At 50.0% G+C, this 21326-nt stretch overlaps 1 protein-coding gene and 1 long non-coding RNA gene across 2 annotated transcripts; both read left to right on the plus strand.

Annotated features, from left to right (window-relative positions):
- The first annotated feature begins 11684 nt into the window (after positions 1-11684).
- Positions 11685-13214, plus strand: LOC138353695 (uncharacterized). Its single transcript, XR_011223273.1, has 2 exons — positions 11685-11974; positions 12017-13214. It is a non-coding gene; the product is annotated as an uncharacterized lncRNA (long non-coding RNA).
- Positions 13215-19039: 5825 nt separating this feature from the next.
- Positions 19040-19435, plus strand: LOC138353754 (basic salivary proline-rich protein 2-like). The gene has a single exon (XM_069307152.1). It carries the CDS (start codon positions 19040-19042, stop codon positions 19433-19435), a length of 396 nt encoding a protein of 131 aa, XP_069163253.1.
- Positions 19436-21326: the final 1891 nt, after the last annotated feature.

Below are 21326 nucleotides of genomic sequence, written 5' to 3' on the forward strand. Positions count from 1 at the left end.
GCAGTGCTGATGCCTCAGCTGGGCCAAGAGACCTGCAGAGTTGATGCCTCAGCTGGGCCAAGAGACCAGCAGTGCTGATGCCTCAGCTGAGCCAAGAGACCTGCAGTGCTGACGTCTCAGCTGGGCCAAGAGACCTGCAGTGCTGACGTCTCAGCTGAGCCAAGAGACCTGCAGTGCTGACGCCTCAACTGGGCCAAGAGACCTGCAGTGCTGATGCCTCAACTGGGCCAAGAGACCAGCAGTGCTGATGCCTCAGCTGGGCCAAGAGACCTGCAGTGCTGACGCCTCAACTGGGCCAAGAGACCTGCAGAGTTGATGCCTCAGCTGGGCCAAGAGACCTGCAGTGCTGACGTCTCAGCTGGGCCAAGAGACCTGCAGTGCTGACGCCTCAACTGGGCCAAGAGACCTGCAGAGTTGATGCCTCAGCTGGGCCAAGAGACCTGCAGTGCTGACGCCTCAGCTGGGCCAAGAGACCAGCAGTGCTGACGTCTCAGCTGGGCCAAGAGACCTGCAGTGCTGACGTCTCAGCTGGGCCAAGAGACCTGCAGTGCTGACGTCTCAGCTGGGCCAAGAGACCTGCAGTGCTGACGTCTCAGCTGGGCCAAGAGACCTGCAGTGCTGACGTCTCAGCTGGGCCAAGAGACCTGCAGTGCTGATGCCTCAGCTGGGCCAAGAGACCTGCAGCGCTGACGTCTCAGCTGGGCCAAGAGACCTGCAGCGCTGACGCCTCAACTGGGCCAAGAGACCTGCAGTGATGATGCCTCAGCTGGGCCAAGAGACCTGCAGTGCTGATGCCTCAGCTGGGCCAAGAGACCTGCAGTGCTGACGCCTCAACTGGGCCAAGAGACCTGCAGAGTTGATGCCTCAGCTGGGCCAAGAGACCTGCAGTGCTGACGCCTCAGCTGGGCCAAGAGACCTGCAGCGCTGACGCCTCAGCTGGGCCAAGAGACCTGCAGTGTTAATGCCTCAGCTGGGCCAAGAGACCTGCAGTGCTGATGCCTCAACTGGGCCAAGAGACCTGCAGTGTTGATGCCTCAGCTGGGCCAAGAGACCTGCAGTGTTGATGCCTCAGCTGGGCCAAGAGACCTGCAGTGTTGATGCCTCAACTGGGCCAAGAGACCTGCAGTGCTGATGCCTCAACTGGGCCAAGAGACCTGCAGTGCTGACGTCTCAGCTGGGCCAAGAGACCATTAGCAGTTCCGTTTAAGTACTGGTGAGATAAAACAACTAACATGAGAGCAAGATCCAAAGACAAAAATCACTTGGCCCGTCAAAGCTTTATCAAATATTAAGAGAGACGGGAAATGCTTCGCATGAATGGTTATGAGGTCTGCAAGTGCACTGATGTGTGTTACTATGTGCAAGGTTGCACTGTCAATTTACCTGGTGCAGTTGCAACTATCGTCCCTGGGTCTGTGCGATGTTCATTGATTCTGGCGTCCCTGGGGCTAATGGTGTGTTGCAACGGTGTTCCTGGGTGAGAGAGTGGGGGGACTCTGGCAGCAGGGTGTGAGTGTGGGACTCTGGCAGCAGCAGGGTGAGAGTGGGGGACTCTTGCAGCAGCAGGGTGAGTGTGTGGGACTCTGGCAGCAGGGTGTGAGTGGGGGGGGGGGGTACTGTGGCAGCAGCAGGGTGAGAGTGGGGACTCCTGCAGCAGCAGGGTGAGTGTGGGGGGACTCCTGCAGCAGCAGGGTGACTGGGGGGGGGGGGGACTCTTGCAGGTGGGAAACTACAAGAACAGCGGGGACTAAACTAATCCCCACCGGATAACAGAAAGTGTATGAACCAGGGGTCACTGAAGTAGGTTCAGGCATGAGCTTGGAGGATGAGAAAGTTGGTGAGGTGGGTAGGGGTGAGGGGAGTAGGAGAGAAGGAGGGGTTGGAGACAAGGAGGGGAAGGGGTGAGAAAGGGGGTCGAGAAATGGGCGAGGGATGGAATAGGTCGAGGCAAAGGGAAGGGGGACAAGGGGCCTCCGCGCCGGAAAGGAACGGATCATGACCCTTGACAGCTGACTCTCTGGCATTCCTGCCTGCCCCCTCAACCCCCCCACCTCCCCTCCAACCAGCATCTCCAGTCCCCTCCTTCCCCCCTGCTCCTCACGCCTGTCTCACGCCCATCTCACGCCCGCACGCCCACGCCCCCTGCCACTCGCATGGTTGCTCCGTCAAGGCCTTCTTAGAAATATTGTTTTCTTGCTCGTTGAAACTTGATCAAAATGTTATTATTGTTGGTGACCTGAGGAGCTCTTGAAGGTTTACGGGTCGGGGGCGACGCCCCCTGGGTGGTGGTGACGCCCCCTGGGTGGTGGTGACGCCCCCTGGGGGGTGGTGACGCCCCCTGGGTGGTGGTGACGCCCCCTGGGTGGTGGTGACGCCCCCTGGGGGGTGGTGACGCCCCCTGGGTGGTGGTGACGCCCCCTGGGTGGTGGTGACGCCCCCTGGGTGGTGGTGACGCCCCCTGGGGGGTGGTGACGCCCCCTGGGTGGTGGTGACGCCCCCTGGGGGGTGGTGACGCCCCCTGGGGGGTGGTGACGCCCCCTGGGGGGTGGTGACGCCCCCTGGGTGGTGGTGACGCCCCCTGGGTGGTGGTGACGCCCCCTGGGTGGTGGTGGTGGCGGGCGGCTGGTTGCCCGAGCGGTGCCAAGAGTGCCCGAGTGGTGCCCCAGAGTGCCCGAGTGGTGCCCCAGAGTGCCCGAGCGGTGCCCCAGAGTGCCCGAGCGGTGCCCCAGAGTGCCCGAGCGGTGCCCGAGCGGTGCCCCAGAGTGCCCGAGCGGTGCCCCAGAGTGCCCGAGCGGTGCCCCAGCGTGCCCGAGCGGTGCCCCAGCGTGCCCGAGCGGTGCCCCAGAGTGCCCGAGCGGTGCCCCAGAGTGCCCGAGCGGTGCCCCAGAGTGCCCGAGCGGTGCCCCAGCGTGCCCGAGCGGTGCCCCAGCGTGCCCGAGCGGTGCCCCAGCGTGCCCGAGCGGTGCCCCAGAGTGCCCGAGCGGTGCCCCAGAGTGCCCGAGCGGTGCCCCAGCGTGCCCGAGCGGTGCCCCAGCGTGCCCGAGCGGTGCCCCAGCGTGCCCGAGCGGTGCCCCAGCGTGCCCGAGCGGTGCCCCAGCGTGCCCGAGCGGTGCCCCAGAGTGCCCGAGCGGTGCCCCAGAGTGCCCGAGCGGTGCCCCAGAGTGCCCGAGCGGTGCCCCAGAGTGCCCGAGCGGTGCCCCAGAGTGCCCGAGCGGTGCCCCAGAGTGCCCGAGCGGTGCCTCAGAGTGCCCGAGCGGTGCCCCAGAGTGCCCGAGCGGTGCCCCAGAGTGCCCCAGAGTGCCCGAGCGGTGCCCCAGAGTGCCCGAGCGGTGCCTCAGAGTGCCCGAGCGGTGCCTCAGAGTGCCCGAGCGGTGCCTCAGAGTGCCCGAGCGGTGCCCCAGAGTGCCCGAGCGGTGCCAAGAGTGCCCGAGCGGTGCCCCAGAGTGCCCGAGCGGTGCCTCAGAGTGCCCGAGCGGTGCCTCAGAGTGCCCGAGCGGTGCCTCAGAGTGCCCGAGCGGTGCCCCAGAGTGCCCGAGCGGTGCCAAGAGTGCCCGAGCGGTGCCCCAGAGTGCCCGAGCGGTGCCCCAGAGTGCCCGAGCGGTGCCTCAGAGTGCCCGAGCGGTAAGCCCCGCCGTTCGTCGTTCCCTCACATATAATCTAATTAATTATCGGAAGACTTGGCCGGTATATTTTTTTTTGCTAATCGGCTCAAGGATTCCCAGGCGGCCGGCCCCTGCATATACACCGACCCATATATATATATATATATATATATATATATATATATATATATATATATATATATATATATATATATATATATATATATGTCGTACCTAGTAGCCAGAACGCACTTCTCAGCCTACTATGCAAGGCCCGATTTGCCTAATAAGCCAAGTTTTCCTGAATTATTATATTTTCTCTAATTTTTTTCTTATGAAATGATAAAGCTACTTATTTCATTATGTATGAGGTCAATTTTTTTTTATTGGAGTTAAAATTAACGCAGATATATGACCGAACCTAACCAACCCTACCTAACCTAACCTAACCTATCTTTATAGGTTAGGTTAGGTTAGGTAGCCGAAAAAGTTAGGTTAGGTTATGTAGGATAGGTAGTTGAAAAACAATTCATGAAAACTTGGCTTATTAGGCAAATCTGGCCTTGCATAGTAGGTTGAGAAGTGCGTTCTGGCTACTAGGTACGACATATATATATATATATATATATATATATATATATATATATATATATATATATATATATATATATATATATATATATCCGTATATATATATGTGGTCCGTCTTGGTGGTCCGTCTTGGTGGTCCGTCTTGGTGGTCCGTCTTGGTGGTCCGTCTTGGTGGTCCGTCTTGGTGGTCCGTCTCGGTGGTCCGTCTCGGTGGTCCGTCTCGGTGGTCCGTCTCGGTGGTCCGTCTTGGTGGTCCGTCTCGGTGGTCCGTCTCGGTGGTCCGTCTTGGTGGTCCGTCTTGGTGGTCCGTCTTGGTGGTCCGTCTTGGTGGTCCGTCTTGGTGGTCCGTCTGGGCGGTCCGTCTCGGCGGCCCGTCTGGGCGGTCCGTCTGGGCGGTCCGTCTGGGCGGCCCGTCTGGGCGGTCCGTCTCGGCGGCCCGTCTGGGCGGTCCGTCTGGGCGGCCCGTCTGGGCGGTCCGTCTCGGCGGCCCGTCTGGGCGGTCCGTCTGGGCGGCCCGTCTGGGCGGCCCGTCTCGGCGGCCCGTCTGGGCGGCCCGTCTCGGCGGCCCGTCTCGGCGGCCCGTCTCGGCGGCCCGTCTGGGCGGCCCGTCTCGGCGGCCCGTCTCGGCGGCCCGTCTCGGCGGCCCGTCTCGGCGGCCCGTCTCGGCGGCCCGTCTCGGCGGCCCGTCCCGACATTAAATCCAGACATTAAAATTGACGATTCCGTGCTGGGGTTGTTGTTGTTGTTCAAAATTTGGTACCTGGAATTAGCAGTTCCAAATAGCACGGGCTATGGTGATCCCGTAGTCCGTGCTTGGGGGTGAGCTTGCAGGAGCATAACTTGAGAACACGTTGTTCTCGACTAACACACTATGATCACCTCTCCCTTCAAGAAAGGTAAGATATAGGAGCGTGACAGCCTTCAAGAGATCCATTACACTCCTCAAAGGACCAGTTAAGTACCATATTAACGGGGATTGTCTTAATCACTTAAATTATTGGACATTCACTTTAACAGAAAACAATATATAATATGCAAATGGAAAATACTGAAAAAGTCATGTCCCAAATAACAACATATTGGAGTGAGAGATATGGCAGGAAGTGCAAAATAAGATCAATCGGAAAGTGGAGTTACGGGATCAGCCTGGCTGTGATGGCTATGTGGGCCTACGAGGACAAGCCAGTCCTTTCTCACGGGAGCCGGTCGGCCGAGCGGACAGCACGCTGGACTTGTGATCCTGTGGTCCTGGATTCGATCCCAGGCGCCGGCGAGACCCAATGGGCAGAGTTTCTTTCACCCGATGCCCCTGTTACCTAGCAGTAAAATAGGTACCTGGGTGTTAGTCAGGTGTCACGGGCTGCTTCCTAAGGGTGGAGGCCTGGTCGAGGACCGGGCCGCGGGGACAATAAAGCCCCGAAATCATCTCAAGATAACCTTACCCCCTTCACTTGACATCCTCCCCAAGCCCGGCCCGAGGCCAGGCTTGACTTGTGAGAGTTTGGTCCACCAGGCTGTTGCTTGGAGCGGCCCGCAGGCCCACATACCCACCACAGCCCGGTTGGTCCGGAACTAATTTTGGTCCAGTCCTGGAATGGTCCAAGACGGACCGGAACGTCGTCGTCTTATCTTCCGGTGTGTGGTTTAGTCGCCACATCGTCAAGCCGCGTTATTGTGACTCGTGGTCTGCATGGGTCGGATAATAGAGAGTGGGAAAGAAATAAGGAGACCAGGATGAAGCTCCACTAAGGGGAAATAACTATCGAAATCAGGAAGAGCGAAAGATATATTGAAGTACATATAACTGTCGGTCGGCCGAGCGGACAGCACGCGGGGCTTGTGATCCTGTGGTCTTGGGTTCGATCCCAGGCGCCGGCGAGAAACAATGGGCAGAGTTTCTTTCACCCTATGCCACTGTTACCTAGCAGTAAAATAGGTACCTGGGTGTTAGTCAACTGTCACGGGCTACTTCCTGGGGGTGGAGGCCTGGTCGAGGACCGGGCCGCGGGGACACTAAAGCCCCGAAATCATCTCAAGATAACCTCAAGATAACTCCAGATGTTGCAACAGAGGCACACATTCAGAGGGCAACATCGTCTTGCATGAAGAGGTTATGGAAGCCATCGCCAAAAGTGACAAAGAATTCTTACGTCACAAATAAAACAAAGAAACCTTCCCGTCTTGGTTATCGGCTTGACCACTTACTCTCCGATATCCTTCATTGAGCACCATTCCTTCCCTCCGTCCCATCCCAAATCCCTTATCCTGATCCCTTCCAAGCGCTATATGGTCGTAATGGCTTGGCGCTTTCCCCCTGATAGTTCACTCCCTCCGATATCCTTCCCCCCCCCCTCTTCACCTATAATCCCAAGGTAACCCCCTTCCCCCCCCCCACCCCACCCAAAAATACCCCCACACGGGTCCCTACGTGAACATGAGAGGGTAGGAGAGGGGGTTCCGTGGGGAGAGGGAGCAGGAGCAGAAGCGGTTGTGCACTCAAGACTTATGATATTTCCTGGTAATTAGGTCCTGGAGGGGTTGTGGGGCTGGGGGTAAGGGGGGGGGGGGAAAGGGGGAGGTCCGTCGGGGCTATATAATTCTCCAACGCCCCCCCTCCCCCCCTCCCTCCTCCTACCCCTGATCGCCCGCATCAGGGGGGAATTGCCCCCCCCCCCCTGGTATTTATCTACAGAATTCCCTGGCGTCGCTAATTAAGGGCAAGCCTGCCTCTCCTGGGGACTTATTTGGGGAGAATATCCTAAAGGGAGGTGGACACGGGGGGGGGACACATGTGTTGAGGTGGACACGGGGACATGTGTGTTGAGGTGGACACAGGGGGACACGTGTGTGTATTGAGTTTGGTCCACCAGACTGTTGCTTGGAGGGGCCCGCAGGCCCACATACCCACCACAGCCCGGTTGGTCCGGCACTCCTTGGAGGAAATTATCTAGTTTCCTCTTGAAGATGTTACGGCTGTTTCGGCAATATTTCTAATGCTCGCTGGAAGGATGTTGAACAACCGCGGACCTCTGATGTTCATACAGTGTTCTCTGATTGTGCCTATGGCACCTCTGCTCTTCACTGGTTCTATTCTGCATTTTCTTCCAAATCGTTCACTCCAGTACGTTGTTATTTTACTGTGTACATTTGGGACCTGGCCCTCCAGTATCTTCCATGTGTATATTATTTGGTATCTCTCTCGTCTTCTTTCTAGAGAGTACATTTGGAGAGCTTTAAGACGATCCCAATAATTTAGGTGTTTTATCTCGTCTATGCGTGCCGTATATGTTCTCTGTATTCCTTCTATTTCAGCAATCTCTCCTGCTCTGAAGGGGAAAGTGAGTACTGAGCAGTACTCAAGACGGGACAATACAAGTGATTTGAAGAGTACAACCATTGTAGTGGGATCCCTGGATTTGAAAGTTCTCGTAATCCATACTATAATTTTTCTGGCTGACGCAATATTTGCTTGGTTATGCTCCCTAAAAGTTAGGTCGTCAGACAATATTATTCCCAAATCCTTTGCATGCTGTTTTCCTACTATGGGTCCATCTGATTGTGTTTTGTACCCTGTATTATGTATAAGCCCTCAGTTTTACCGTACCTGAGTACCAGGAATTTATCACTGTTAAACATCATGTTATTTTATGTTGCCCAGTCGATAAATTTATAAATATCTGCTTGTAGTTTCTCAATGTCTTCAGCAGAGGTAATTTTCATGCTGATTTTTGTGTCATCTGCAAACGATGATACGAAGCTGTGACTTGTATTTTTGTCTATATCTGATATGAGAATGGGGAAAAGCAGTGGTGCAAGGACTGTACCTTGAGGTACAGAGCTTTTAACTTCACTTGGACTCGATTTTATATGGATGACTGTTACCCTTTGTGTTCTGTTCGAAAGAAAACTGTGTATCCAGCGTCCTACTTTACCAGTTATTCCCACTGACTTCATTATGTATGCTATCACTCCATGGTCACATTTATCGAATGACTTTGTCCGTGTATACCACATCTGCATTCTGTTTTTCTTTTAATGCCTCAGTGACTCTGTCGTAGTGCTCAAGTAGCTGTGAGAGGCACGATCTTCCCGCTCGAAATCCATGTTGGCCTGGGTTGTGAAGGTCATTGGTCTCCATGAAACTGGTGACCTGACTCCTTAGCACTCTCTCAAATACCTTTATTATGTGCGATGTTAGTGCAACTGGTCTATAATTCTTTGCCAATGCTTTGCTCCCTCACTTGTGTAGGGGGGCTATGTCTGCTGCTTTAAGTGCATCTGGTATCTCCCCCGTGTCCAAGCTCTTCCTCCACACTATACTGAGTGCCTGTGCTACTGGCACCTTGAATTTCTAAAAAAATATTGAATTCCATGAATCAGGACCCGGAGCTGAGTGCATGGGCATGTTTTCAATTTCTTTCAAAATCTGCTATGCTCCTGTTGATATCAGTTATATTTACAGGGGTTTGGATATCACCCATAAAGTTGTTTTCCAGATCTTCCACTTTCATGTAGTTTTTTGGAGTGCTAAACATGTCCTCATATATCTTTTTTTAAGATTTCACTAATTTCTTTGTCATCTTCCGTGTATGAACCTTCACTCGAACGAATAGGTCCGATACTGGCAGTGGTTTTTGCTTTTGATCTCGCATATGTGAAGAAATAATTTGGGTTTTTCTTTATTTCCTGAATTGCTTTCTATTCTAGCTGCCTTTCTACAATCTGATATGAGTGTTTAAATTTCTGCTCGATTTCTACATTAGTTTTTGCACTTTAAAAGGAAACATTCTTAAGCAAAGTAAGAAAATTACCACCTGAATAGACAAGGTAATGATACAGGAGGAACAAATCGAAGAACTAGTGTACGAAAATGAGGAAATTTTTTGAAAATAGAGTGGTGAATTTGAAGAAATTAACAAGAACATAAACTCATATGATGAACGAGTCCAAAGAACCCTGAGGGCTAACAGAGAGTTAGATAAAGATATTCAAAGAGAAACTTTATGGACAACTCACATAGAGGAGGTCAATAAAGAAACAGAAAAGTACAAAGAGGAAATAAAAGAGACATATGCGCAAGTTGTAAAAGAGAGAGAGTCGATCAAGGAAGTGTGTTTGGAAGTCAAAACCAGAAATAACAAACAAGAAGCAGAAATTAGGCAAGCAATTAGGAAAGAACTGGTTACCAACAGTAAACTAGTACAAAACATTGCAGATAGAAGTCCATAATAATTTTCGGGTGTTTAGAAAAGGAAATATCATCTAGGATGGACAGAGCAGCATAAGAGATGAAAATCATAGAGAAAATAGTATGTTTAGGAGAAGGCCTCAATTCAAAGGAAAATATCAGGGATTTTAGGAGAATAGGAAAATGTGAGAAAGAAAAGAACCGCCCCCTAAAGGTGACATTTAATGGGGTGACATGGTTGGGTAACAAATGACAGAAGTGCTTAGAAATGGCAGGAAATTGCAGAGTGAAGAAGTTGGCAAACTTTGGTCAATAAGACAAGATCTCTCAAAGGAAGACAGAGAAAAGCTGAGAATGAACCTCGGTGAAGCGAAACTTCTAAATGGGAATAGAAATGAAGAAGAAAGAAATTCTTGTTTCTACAAAGTATTAGAGACTGAAAAGCTAGTGAAATGGAACATAAAAACAAAGCAACAAAATCATTAGAGGAAAGGGGGAGTAAAGGACAAAAAGGAAAGGGAACAGGTTCCTGAAAATTGTATATACCAACATAGATGGAGATAAAAAAATGTTGCTGAAAGATATAATTCAGCTTAAGGTCCCACATCTTGTCGCACTAACCGAGAAGAAACTTGATGACAATAGTTTAACTAAGTCGTATTCCCAAGGGGCTAACTTAGTTTGGCATCACCCCAATACTACACAAATCATCACCCCAAACACTACACAAATCATCACCCCAACAGTATACAAATCATCACCCCAACACTCAAATCATCACCCAACACTACAAATCATCACCCCAACACACAAATCATCACTCCAACACACAAATCATCACCCAACACTACAAATCATTACCCCAACAGTATACAGATCATCACTCCAACACACAAATCATCACCCAACACTACAAATCATCACTCCAACACACAAATCATCACCCAACACTACAAATCATCACCCCAAACACTACACAAATCATCACCCCAACAGTATACAGATCATCACCCCAACACACAAATCATCACTCCAACACACAAATCATCACCCAACACTACAAATCATCACCCCAACACACAAATCATCACCCCAAACACTACACAAATCATCACCCCAACAGTATACAAATCATCACGCCAACACACAAATCATCACCCAACACACAAATCATCACCCCAAACACTACACAAATCATCACCCCAAACACAAATCATCACCCCAACACACAAATCATCACCCCAACACACAAATCATCACCCCAACACAAATCATCACCCCAAACACAAATCATCACCCCAAACACAAATCATCACCCAACACAACAAATCATCACCCCAACACACAAATCATCACCCCAACACACAAATCATCACCCCAACACACAAATCATCACCCCCAACACACAAATCATCACCCCAACACACAAATCATCACCCCCAACACTACACAAATCATCACCCAACACAACAAATCATCACCCCAACACACAAATCATCACCCCAACACACAAATCATCACCCCAACACACAAATCATCACCCCCAACACTACACAAATCATCACCCCAACACTACAAATCATCACCCCAATACACAAATCATCACCCCCAACACTACACAAATCATCACCCCAAACACAAATCATCACCCTAACACACAAATCATCACCCCAACACACAAATCATCACCCCAACACACAAATCATCACCCCAACACACAAATCATCAGCCCAACACTACAAATCATCACCCCAACACACAAATCATCACCCCAACACACAAATCATCACCCCAACACACAAATCATCACCCCAAACACAAATCATCACCCCAACACACAAATCATCACCCCAACACACAAATCATCACCCCAACACTACACAAATCATCACCCCAACACAAATCATCACCCCAAACACAAATCATCACCCCAAACACAAATCATCACCCCAACACACAAATCATCACCCCAACACTACAAATCATCACCCCAACACACAAATCATCACCCCAACACACAAATCATCACCCCCAACACTACACAAATCATCACCCCAACACACAAATCATCACCCCAACACACAAATCTTCACCCCAACACACAAATCATCACCCCAACACACAAATCATCACCCCCAACACTACACAAATCATCACCCCAACACACAAATCATCACCCAACACACAAATCATCACCCCAACACACAAATCATCACCCCAACACACAAATCATCACCCCCAACACACAAATCATCACCCCCAACACTACACAAATCATCACCCCAACACTACAAATCATCACCCCAACACTACAAATCATCACCCCCAACACACAAATCATCACCCCAACACACAGATCATCACCCCCAACACTACACTATATAACAAAACCCACTCTTGTCAAGACGTTTCCAATCTAACTAATCCAAATGGAAGCCTCGATAAGCATCTAATATAATAACCACGATATCTAATATAATAACCACGATATCCCAAAATACCAAACAGCCGAGATTCAACCACGAGAAATGGCTTAGAAACAACCATTTAAAGTATGGATGAAGAAGTACAGTGGAAGAGATTAGTAGTATAGGTGGAGAGATGAGAGATGCCGGTGGAGAGATTAGAAGTATAGGTGGAGAGATGAGGAGTACTGGTGGAAGAGAAACAGTATAGAGGCCGAGATGCTGTTGAAGGAATGGAGGAGGTAGGAGGAAGTAGAATAAGTGCCGGAAAAGGAGGGAACGGAGAGAGAGAAGGAAAGGAGAAGAGTAATGTTGGAACGATAGAAGAGGTTCAGGGAGGAGGGGACCGCTTCAACCTGCTCTCAGCAGGACTCTAATGCGAATTTCAACTACGGTGTGTGTGTTGGCGGGAGCCGTAGTGATGTTGTGGAACCTGTTGGCAAGAGGAGCCGTAGTGATGGTATGGAACCTGTTGGCAAGAGGAGCCGTAGTGATGGTATGGAACCTGTTGGCAAGAGGAGCCGTAGTGATGTTGTGGAACCTGTTGGCAAGAGGAGCCGTAGTGATGTTGTGGAACCTGTTGACAAGAGGAGCCGTAGTGATGTTACGGCTTCTCTTGTCGACGGGTTCCATAGTGATGTTATGGAACCGGTTAACGAAAGCGGCAGCCGTAGTGATGTTGAACCGGCTAGCGACAGCAGCAGTGACATAGAACCGGCTGACAGCCGTAGGAAGGGGACGAGGAGGAGGAGGAGGTGGTGGTGGTGATCCTACAGAACAGGATTGCGCCTGTCCGGGAGAGAGGGGGGAGGGGTTGAGATTTAGCTCTTTGGTCCCGGCACTCAATCGTCAATCCACTTGGGGTGGATGGTAGAGCGACGGTAGACCTTCATGCAGGTCGGTGATCAATCCCCCGAGGTACCCTCTGATTTATGTCTCTCATATTTATTTTGAGTGATGATTTGTTTCAGAGTTATATTTGTTTTTATTTTAAAAAGTTGTTTTTAAACAATTTGTCTTTGTATGTGTTTTCTGGACGTTTTTTAGTTATAATTGTTATTTGAAGATAGCTTTGTGTATCTCTGTTCGAAGTTATAATATCTTAGTTAGCCTTACCTTGGTTTTACCTGTAGAGGGCTCTGGGAGTTCTTCTTCTCCCCCCCGAGCGGCGTTCAATTCCCGACCGTCCACAAGTGGTTGGGCACCATTCCTTTCCGTCGTCCAATCCCAAATCCTTATCCTGACCCCTTCCAAGTGCTATATAGTCGTAATGGCTTGGTGCTTCCCCCTGATGATTCCATTCCATTCCGAATCCAGCCTGAGGCCAAGTTTGTTTGATCTCTTTACGTAAGATGACCTCTGTGTGTGTGTGTGTGTGTGTGTGTGTGTGTGTGTGTGTGTGTGTGTGTGTGTGTGTGTGTGTGTGTGTATGTGTAACTAGTGGCACTTGGTAGCTCTTATCTTTTAATATGTAAACCTGTCCAGAACGAGTTCTTTGTTGTGCTGTTTTTTTAATTCAACTTTTTCTTATTTTAGATCTGATGATGAATACGAGACGTATTTGACACGTAATGAATTTTAATTAAAAAATAAAGAACAATTTAAACAAGATGTTTACTCTGCTAATTGTTCTCCTATTATGAAATTAAGATTACGGAAGGGAATCTTAATTTCCCTTAGGGTGACCCTTCCCTTAGGGTGACCCTTCCCTTAGGGTGACCCTTCCCTTAGGGTGACCCTTCCCTTAGGGTGACCCTTCCCTTAGGGTGACCCTTCCCTTAGGGTGACCCTTCCCTTAGGGTGACCCTTCCCTTAGGGTGACCCTTCCCTTAGGGTGACCCTTCCCTTAGGGTGACCCTTCCCTTAGGGTGACCCTTCCCTTAGGGTGACCCTTCCCTTAGGGTGACCCTTCCGTTAGGGTGTCCCAAAAGGCAAACTCTAAATCTGTCTTTATTTGTTCAATCCCCCGACCGTCCACAAGTGGTTGGGGCACCATTCCTTTCCCCCCGTCCTATCCCAAATCCTTATCCTGATCCCTTCTAAGTGCTATATAGTCGTAATGGCATGGCGCTCATAATTGCTAATAATTCTTCCTCTATGAGGTCAAACTTTTGGAACATTCCCTGTGTATTTATAGCATGTGTGTACCTCTTTTCTCTGTGTATCTATCTATATCTTTCTAATTCTGTCTAGATATCTCTTTGCTCTCGGGCCCCCCCCCCCCATATCCTCCCCCCTCACGACAGTCACAGCACCTAGCCCGCCAAACACACACCGAAACTACGACGTTGGTACAACGTTCGAACAACTTTTAACACCTCCTAACCAGTTATAACAACCAATATAGCAAGTTGTAACAGCGTTCTAATACGTCATAAACACGTTAAGCCAAGATGTAACAACTTTATTACAAGTTGTAACAAGCGGAAAATAGAGACAGTTTCGGTTTGTGTTTCCAGGGAGGATATCACATAAGATAACGCTCACATAATATTGTGGGAAAAATGATCAAGATATCATAGGATATTTTGAGACAGATGACGCATTGTTTCAGACACAGACAAGGGCGTGTTGGAGGAGGACGCCCTAATCAATCAATTGATTGATTGATTGATTGATTCTGTCGTCTGGTTTGCCACTTTATTCCCACTTGACAGTTTTGAGGCGTGTTTGATCGGCTCTGCGACCGGTTGCCACTTGAAACCGGTTGCCACTTGAAACCGGTTGCCACTTGAAACCGGTTGCCACTTGAAACCGGTTGCCTCTTGAAACCGGTTGCCTCTTGAAACCGGTTGCCACTTAACTTGCATGATATGAGCCCTAAGTTACCAGAGGCAAACCCTAAGATGCAAAGAGAAGAATTCAGTTGAGGGTGATCAGATATATGCGATGATTAGCCCGGAACTCGCCCCCTTATTGAAGGCGAAAAAGAGAGGGGGTGAGAGAGAGAGAGAGAGAGAGAGAGAGAGAGACAGAGACAGAGACAGAGACAGAGAGAGAGAGAGAGAGAGAGAGAATGTTGATTTATATAAATGTTTTTAATGTCTTAACTTGAACTCCAATTCTCCAACTTTTATTTCAAATATCAAGGTGTTCATATTTAAAGGGAAAAAAGATTGAATACGATTGGGGAGTCATAGGTTATTGGGTCTGTGAACAGACTCGGTATATTTTCAGTGGTCTCGCTTCATGCAGGTCTGCGTTCAATCCCTGACCGTCCACAAGTGCTTGGGCACCATTCCTTTCCCCCGTCCCATCCCAAATCCTTATCCTGATCCCTTCCCAGTGCTATATAGTCGTAATGGCATGGCGCTTTCCCCTGATAGCTCCTTCCATCGTGCTTGAAGGCAGTGAGGGGACACGCTAGCCCCGCCCCTCTCAATCTCCACCTCACTAAATCCTCCCCTCACTAAATCCTCCCCTCACTAAATCCTCCCCTCACTAAATCCTCCCCTCACTAAATCCTCCCCTCACTAAATCCTTCCCTCACTAAATCCTCCCCTCACTTTAATCCTCCCCTCACTAAATCCTCCCCTCACTAAATCCTCCCCTCACTAAATCCTCCCCTCACTAAATCCTCCCCTCACTAAATCCTCCCCTCACTAAATCCTTCCCTCACTAAATCCTTCCCTCACTAAATCCTTCCCTCACTAAATCCTTCCCTCACTAAATCCTTCCCTCACTAAATCCTTCCCTCACTAAATCCTCCCCTCACTAAAACCTCCCCTCACTAAATCCTCCCCTCACTAAATCCTTCCCTCACTAAATCCTCCCCTCACTAAATCCTTCCCTCACTAAATCCTTCCCTCACTAAATCCTCCCCTCACTAAATCCTTCCCTCACTAAATCCTTCCCTCACTAAATCCTCCCCTCACTAAATCCTCCCCTCACTAAATCCTCCCCTCACTAAATCCTCCCCTCACTAAATCCTTCCCTCACTAAATCCTTCCCTCACTAAATCCTCCCCTCACTAAATCCTCCCCTCACTAAATCCTCCCCTCACTAAATCCTCCCCTCACTAAATCCTCCCCTCACTAAATCCTCCCCTCACTAAATCCTTCCCTCACTAAATCCTTCCCTCACTAAATCCTCCCCTCACTAAATCCTCCCTCATGGGCATTTACGGTCTGCAAAGACAAGAGTCAGTTCTGTGTAAAGAAAATAATTTAGAAGTCAAAGAAGTGAAGAGTCATTTCTGTAGCGCCTTCGGTAGACTGTCAATCATTCCGTTACTGGCGGCTCTCAAGACGTGCTCAGGTACTCTACTGTCCGGCGGTGTTCTGTCCGATGGTGTTCTCTCCGATGGTGTTCTGTCCGGTGGTGTTCTGTCCGGTGGTGTTCTGTCCGGTGGTGTTCTGTCCGGTGGTGTTCTGTCCGGTGGTGTTCTGTCCGGTGGTGTTCTCTCCGGTGGTGTTCTGTCCGGTGGTGTTCTGTCCGGTGGTGTTCTGTCCGGCGGTGTTCTGTCCGATGGTGTTCTCTCCGATGGTGTTCTCTCCGATGGTGTTCTGTCCGGTGGTGTTCTGTCCGGTGGTGTTCTGTCCGGTGGTGTTCTGTCCGGTGGTGTTCTGTCCGGTGGTGTTCTGTCCGGTGGTGTTCTGTCCAGTGGTGTTCTCTCCGGTGGTGTTCTGTCCGGTGGTGTTCTGTCCGGTGGTGTTCTCTCCGGTGGTGTTCTGTCCGGTGGTGTTCTGTCCGGTGGTGTTCTCTCCGGTGGTGTTCTGTCCGGTGGTGTTCTGTCCGAGTGGTGTTCTGTCCGAGTGGTGTTCTGTCCGGTGGTGTTCTGTCCGGTGGTGTTCTGTCCGGTGGTGTTCTGTCCGGTGGTGTTCTCTCCGGTGGTGTTCTGTCCGGTGGTGTTCTCTCCGGTGGTGTTCTGTCCGGTGGTGTTCTGTCCGAGTGGTGTTCTGTCCGGTGGTGTTCTGTCCAGTTGTATATTATTATTCCTTAATATTCGTTATCTAGCCAGTTGTGCTTTCTCTGATAAGGCTCGTGTTCTGTCTATTGCATTAGATGTTGTGGTAGCCATGATTGGGTGTTGTGGTTGTATTAGATGTTGTGGTAGCCATGATTGGGTGTTGTGGTTGTATTAGATGTAGTGGTAGCCATGATTGGGTGTTGTGGTTGTATTAGATGTAGTGGTAGCCACGATTGGATGCTGTGGTTGTATTAGATGTAGTGGTAGCCATGATTGGTTGTTGTGGTTGTATTAGATGTAGTGGTAGCCATGATTGGTTGTTGTGGTTGTATTAGATGTAGTGGTAGCCATGATTGGTTGTTGTGGTTGTATTAGATGTAGTGGTAGCCATGATTGGGTGTTGTGGTTGTATTAGATGTAGTGGTAGCCACGATTGGATGCTGTGGTTGTATTAGATGTAGTGGGATGTCTATTTAAGTTCGTGTATTATACGTGTAGTACTTTCTGTAGCAATATACTCAATTTCTCTCTTGAAAATTTTAACTGCTCATGTTCATAGTGTTTTCTAATGTTCATACAGTGCTCTGAGATCATCGTACAGTGCTCTGAGATCATCGTACAGTGCTCTGAGATCATCGTACAGTGCTCTGAGATCATCGTACAGTGCTCTGAGATCATCGTACAGTGCTCTGAGATCATCGTACAGTGCTCTGAGATCATCGTACAGTGCTCTGAGATCATCGTACAGTGCTCTGAGATCATCGTACAGTGCTCTGAGATCATCGTACAGTGCTCTGAGATCATCGTACAGTGCTCTGAGATCATCGTACAGTGCTCTGAGATCATCGTACAGTGTGCTCTGAGATCATCGTACAGTGCTCTGAGATCATCGTACAGTGCTCTGAGATCATCGTACAGTGCTCTGAGATCATCGTACAGTGCTCTGAGATCATCGTACAGTGCTCTGAGATCATCGTACAGTGTGCTCTGAGATCATCGTACAGTGCTCTGAGATCATCGTACAGTGCTCTGAGATCATCGTACAGTGTGCTCTGAGATCATCGTACAGTGCTCTGAGATCATCGTACAGTGCTCTGAGATCATCGTACAGTGTGCTCTGAGATCATCGTACAGTGCTCTGAGATCATCGTACAGTGCTCTGAGATCATCGTACAGTGTGCTCTGAGATCATCGTACAGTGCTCTGAGATCATCGTACAGTGTGCTCTGAGATCATTGTACAGTGCTCTGAGATCATCGTACAGTGCTCTGAGATCATTGTACAGTGCTCTGAGATCATCGTACAGTGCTCTGAGATCATTGTACAGTGCTCTGAGATCATTGTACAGTGCTCTGAGATCATTGTACAGTGCTCTGAGATCATCGTACAGTGCTCTGGGAGGTTCAAAAGTGTTCTCCGATGTTCACACAGTGTTTTTGTGATGTTCATATAGTGTTCTTTGATGTTCATAGTATTCCCTGCTGTTCTCTGATCTTCCAGCAGTGTTATACTATGCTCAGGATGTTCAACGAGGCTCAAAATTGTTCTGATTTTGCCTATGGCACCTCTACTCTTAATGTGTGTGTATCGTATGCTGATTCCGGGGATCAATGTCCCGGCGGCCCGCTCTGTGACCAGGCCTCGTGGTTGGTGGTTTGGTCAACCAGGCTGTTAGACGCAGCTGCTCGCAGCCCTGACGTATGACTCACAGCCTGGTTGATCAGGTTTCCTTTGGAGGTGTTTATCTTGAAGGACTTGGGTGAATCAGTGCGTAGAAGGGAGGGATGTAGAAGGAGGGAGGTAGAGGGAGAGAGAGGTAGGTAGAGGGAGGGAGGGAGGTAGAGGTAGGGAAAGACTGAGAAGGAAGAAGGTAGGAATTAGGGAAATCTAGGCTGAGGAGATGAGTCTGTGGGGAAAATCCGGACACATAAGTCTATAAGTGAGGGGAGGGTGGGGGGAAAAAATTAGGGGAAAGTGGAGTCGTAATCTTGGACTACTAAGGGTGAGAGGGGCGGGGGGTGGGTGGAACACAGGGTGGCTCACAGAGAGAGAGAGAGAGAGAGAGAGAGAGAGAGAGAGAGAGAGAGAGAGAGAGAAGGAAAGAAACTATAGAACAGATATAAAACAGTTGGAGACTCTTGAGAGCGGCGGAGATGGGCCCCTCAGAGTGATGCTGGACCCTCAGAGTGATGCTGGACCCTCAGAGTGATGCTGGGCCCTCAGAGTGATGCTGGACCCTCAGAGTGATGCTGGGCCCTCAGAGTGATGCTGGGCCCTCAGAGTGATGCTGGGCCCTCAGAGCGAGGCTGGGCCCTCAGAGCGAGGCTGGATGGGCCCTCAGAGCGAGGCTGGGTCCCCTCAGAGCGAGGCTGGGCCCCCTCAGAGCGAGGCTGAGCCACCTCAGAGCGAGGCTGGGCCCCCTCAGAGCGAGGCTGGGCCCTCTCAGAGCGAGGCTGGGTCCCCTCAGAGCGAGGCTGGGCCCCCTCAGAGCGAGGCTGAGCCACCTCAGAGCGAGGCTGGGCCCCCTCAGAGCGAGGCTGGGCCCCCTCAGAGCGAGGCTGGGCCCCCTCAGAGCGAGGCTGGGCCCCCTCAGAGCGAGGCTGGGCCCCCTCAGAGCGAGGCTGGGCCCCCTCAGAGCGAGGCTGGGCCCCCTCAAAGCGAGGCTGGGCCCTCAGAGTGATACTGGGGATCTGAGGGGGGGAGAGGGAGGGGGGAGGCCTAGGGCGTGTAGCATCCTCTGCAGTTCTCTGGTTTTATGTGTAATTCTAAACTTGAATACGGCGAGGGGGTTTAAGACCAGCGTATGAAAATACAGACACGGTTGGGGGGGGGGAAGTGTGTATACTGATCTAGTTGTTCTTGCGGGGGTTGAGCTCTGGCTCTTCGGTCCCGCCTCTCATCTGTCAATCAACTGGTGTACAGGATCCTGAGCCAACTGGGCTCTATTATATCTACATGTGAAACTGTGTATGGAGTCAGCCTCCACCACATCACTGCCTAATGCATTCCATTTATTAACTACTCTGACACTAAAAAAAAGTTCTTTCTAATGTCTTTGTGGCTCATTTGGGTACTCAGCTTCCACCTGTGTCCCCTTGTATGTGTACCACCTGTGTTAAATAATCCATCCTTGTCTACCCTGTCAATTCCCTTGAGAATTTTGTATATGGTGATTATGTCTCCTCGAGCTCTTCTGTCTTCCAGCGACGTGAGTTGCAGTTCACGCAGCCTTTCCTCATAACTCATGTCTCTTAGTTCTGGGACTAGCCTAGTGGCATACCTCTGAACTTTTTCCAGCTTCGTCTTGTGCTTGACAAGGTACGGGCTCCATGCTGGGGCCGCATACTCCAGGATTGGTCTTACATATGTGGAACCTTGTATCAGAACCTTGTATACCACATATGTATACAAGGTTCTGATATTAGCCAGCCTCGCATAGGCCGCTGATGTTATTCTATTGATGTGGGCTTCAGGAGACAGGTTTGACGTGATGTCAACTTCTAGATCTTCTTTCTGTCCGTTTCATGAAGGACTTCATCTCCCATTCGGTATCCTGTGTCTGGCCTCCTGTTTCCTCCCCCTAGTTTCATCACCTTACATTTACTTGGGTTTAACTTTAGTAGCCATTTGTTGGACCATTCCTTTAGTTTGTCTAGGTCATCTTGTAGCCTTCTTCTATCTTCTTCTGTTTTAATCCTTCTCATAATTTTTGCATCATCAGCAAACATTGAGAGGAACGAGTCCATTCCCTCTGTGAGATCATTTACATATATCAGAAACAGTATGGGTCCAAGGTCTGATCCCTGTGGGACTCCACTGGTGACGCCTCGCCATTCCGAGACCTCACCCCTCACAGTGACTTGCTGTCTTCTGTTGCTTAGGTACTCCCTTATCCTGTGGAGTACCTTCCCTTTCACTCCTGCCTGCATCTCCAGCTTGTGCACTAGTCTCTTATGTGGTACTGTGTCAAAGGCTTTTATCAATCCAACAATATGCAGTCTGCCACCCCTCTCTATCTTGCCTGATTTGTGTCGCCTGGTCATAGAATTCAATTAAATCCTGTGAGGCAGGACTTGCCATCCCTGAAACCCATGTTGATGTTGTCTTACAAAGTTCTCTCACTCCAGATGTTCCACTAGCTTTTTCGCACATTCGTCTCCATCAACTTGCATGGTATGCAAGTTAGTGAAACCGGCCTGTAGTTCAGTGTCTCCTGTCTATCACCCCTTCTTAAATATCGGGACTTCATTAGCCGTCTCCCAAATATTTGGCAGTTCACCTGCCACCTGTAAGTGTGTGTGAGTATTATTATAATGTTGTAATATTCGGTTGCCCGTCCTTTACGGACAAGCCAACACAAAACTTGAAGAGTGCGTACACTTTAATCGGGAGATCACCCTGCACGCTTCTTGCTTTTGGAGAGGGCTCAGCATCACATATTTAAAGGATGCGGCTTCAACACTAGCCTCGTTGTCATGTGCAACACACCCACTCGAGCCGCCATGACTCCCCCGCTCTCTCCTTGATTGGTATGATCTCCTCAATCCTCTTTCTCTTATTATTGTGTACTA

This window comes from Procambarus clarkii, chromosome 59 (assembly GCF_040958095.1).
Source record: "Procambarus clarkii isolate CNS0578487 chromosome 59, FALCON_Pclarkii_2.0, whole genome shotgun sequence".
Taxonomy (NCBI): Eukaryota; Metazoa; Arthropoda; class Malacostraca; order Decapoda; family Cambaridae; genus Procambarus; species Procambarus clarkii.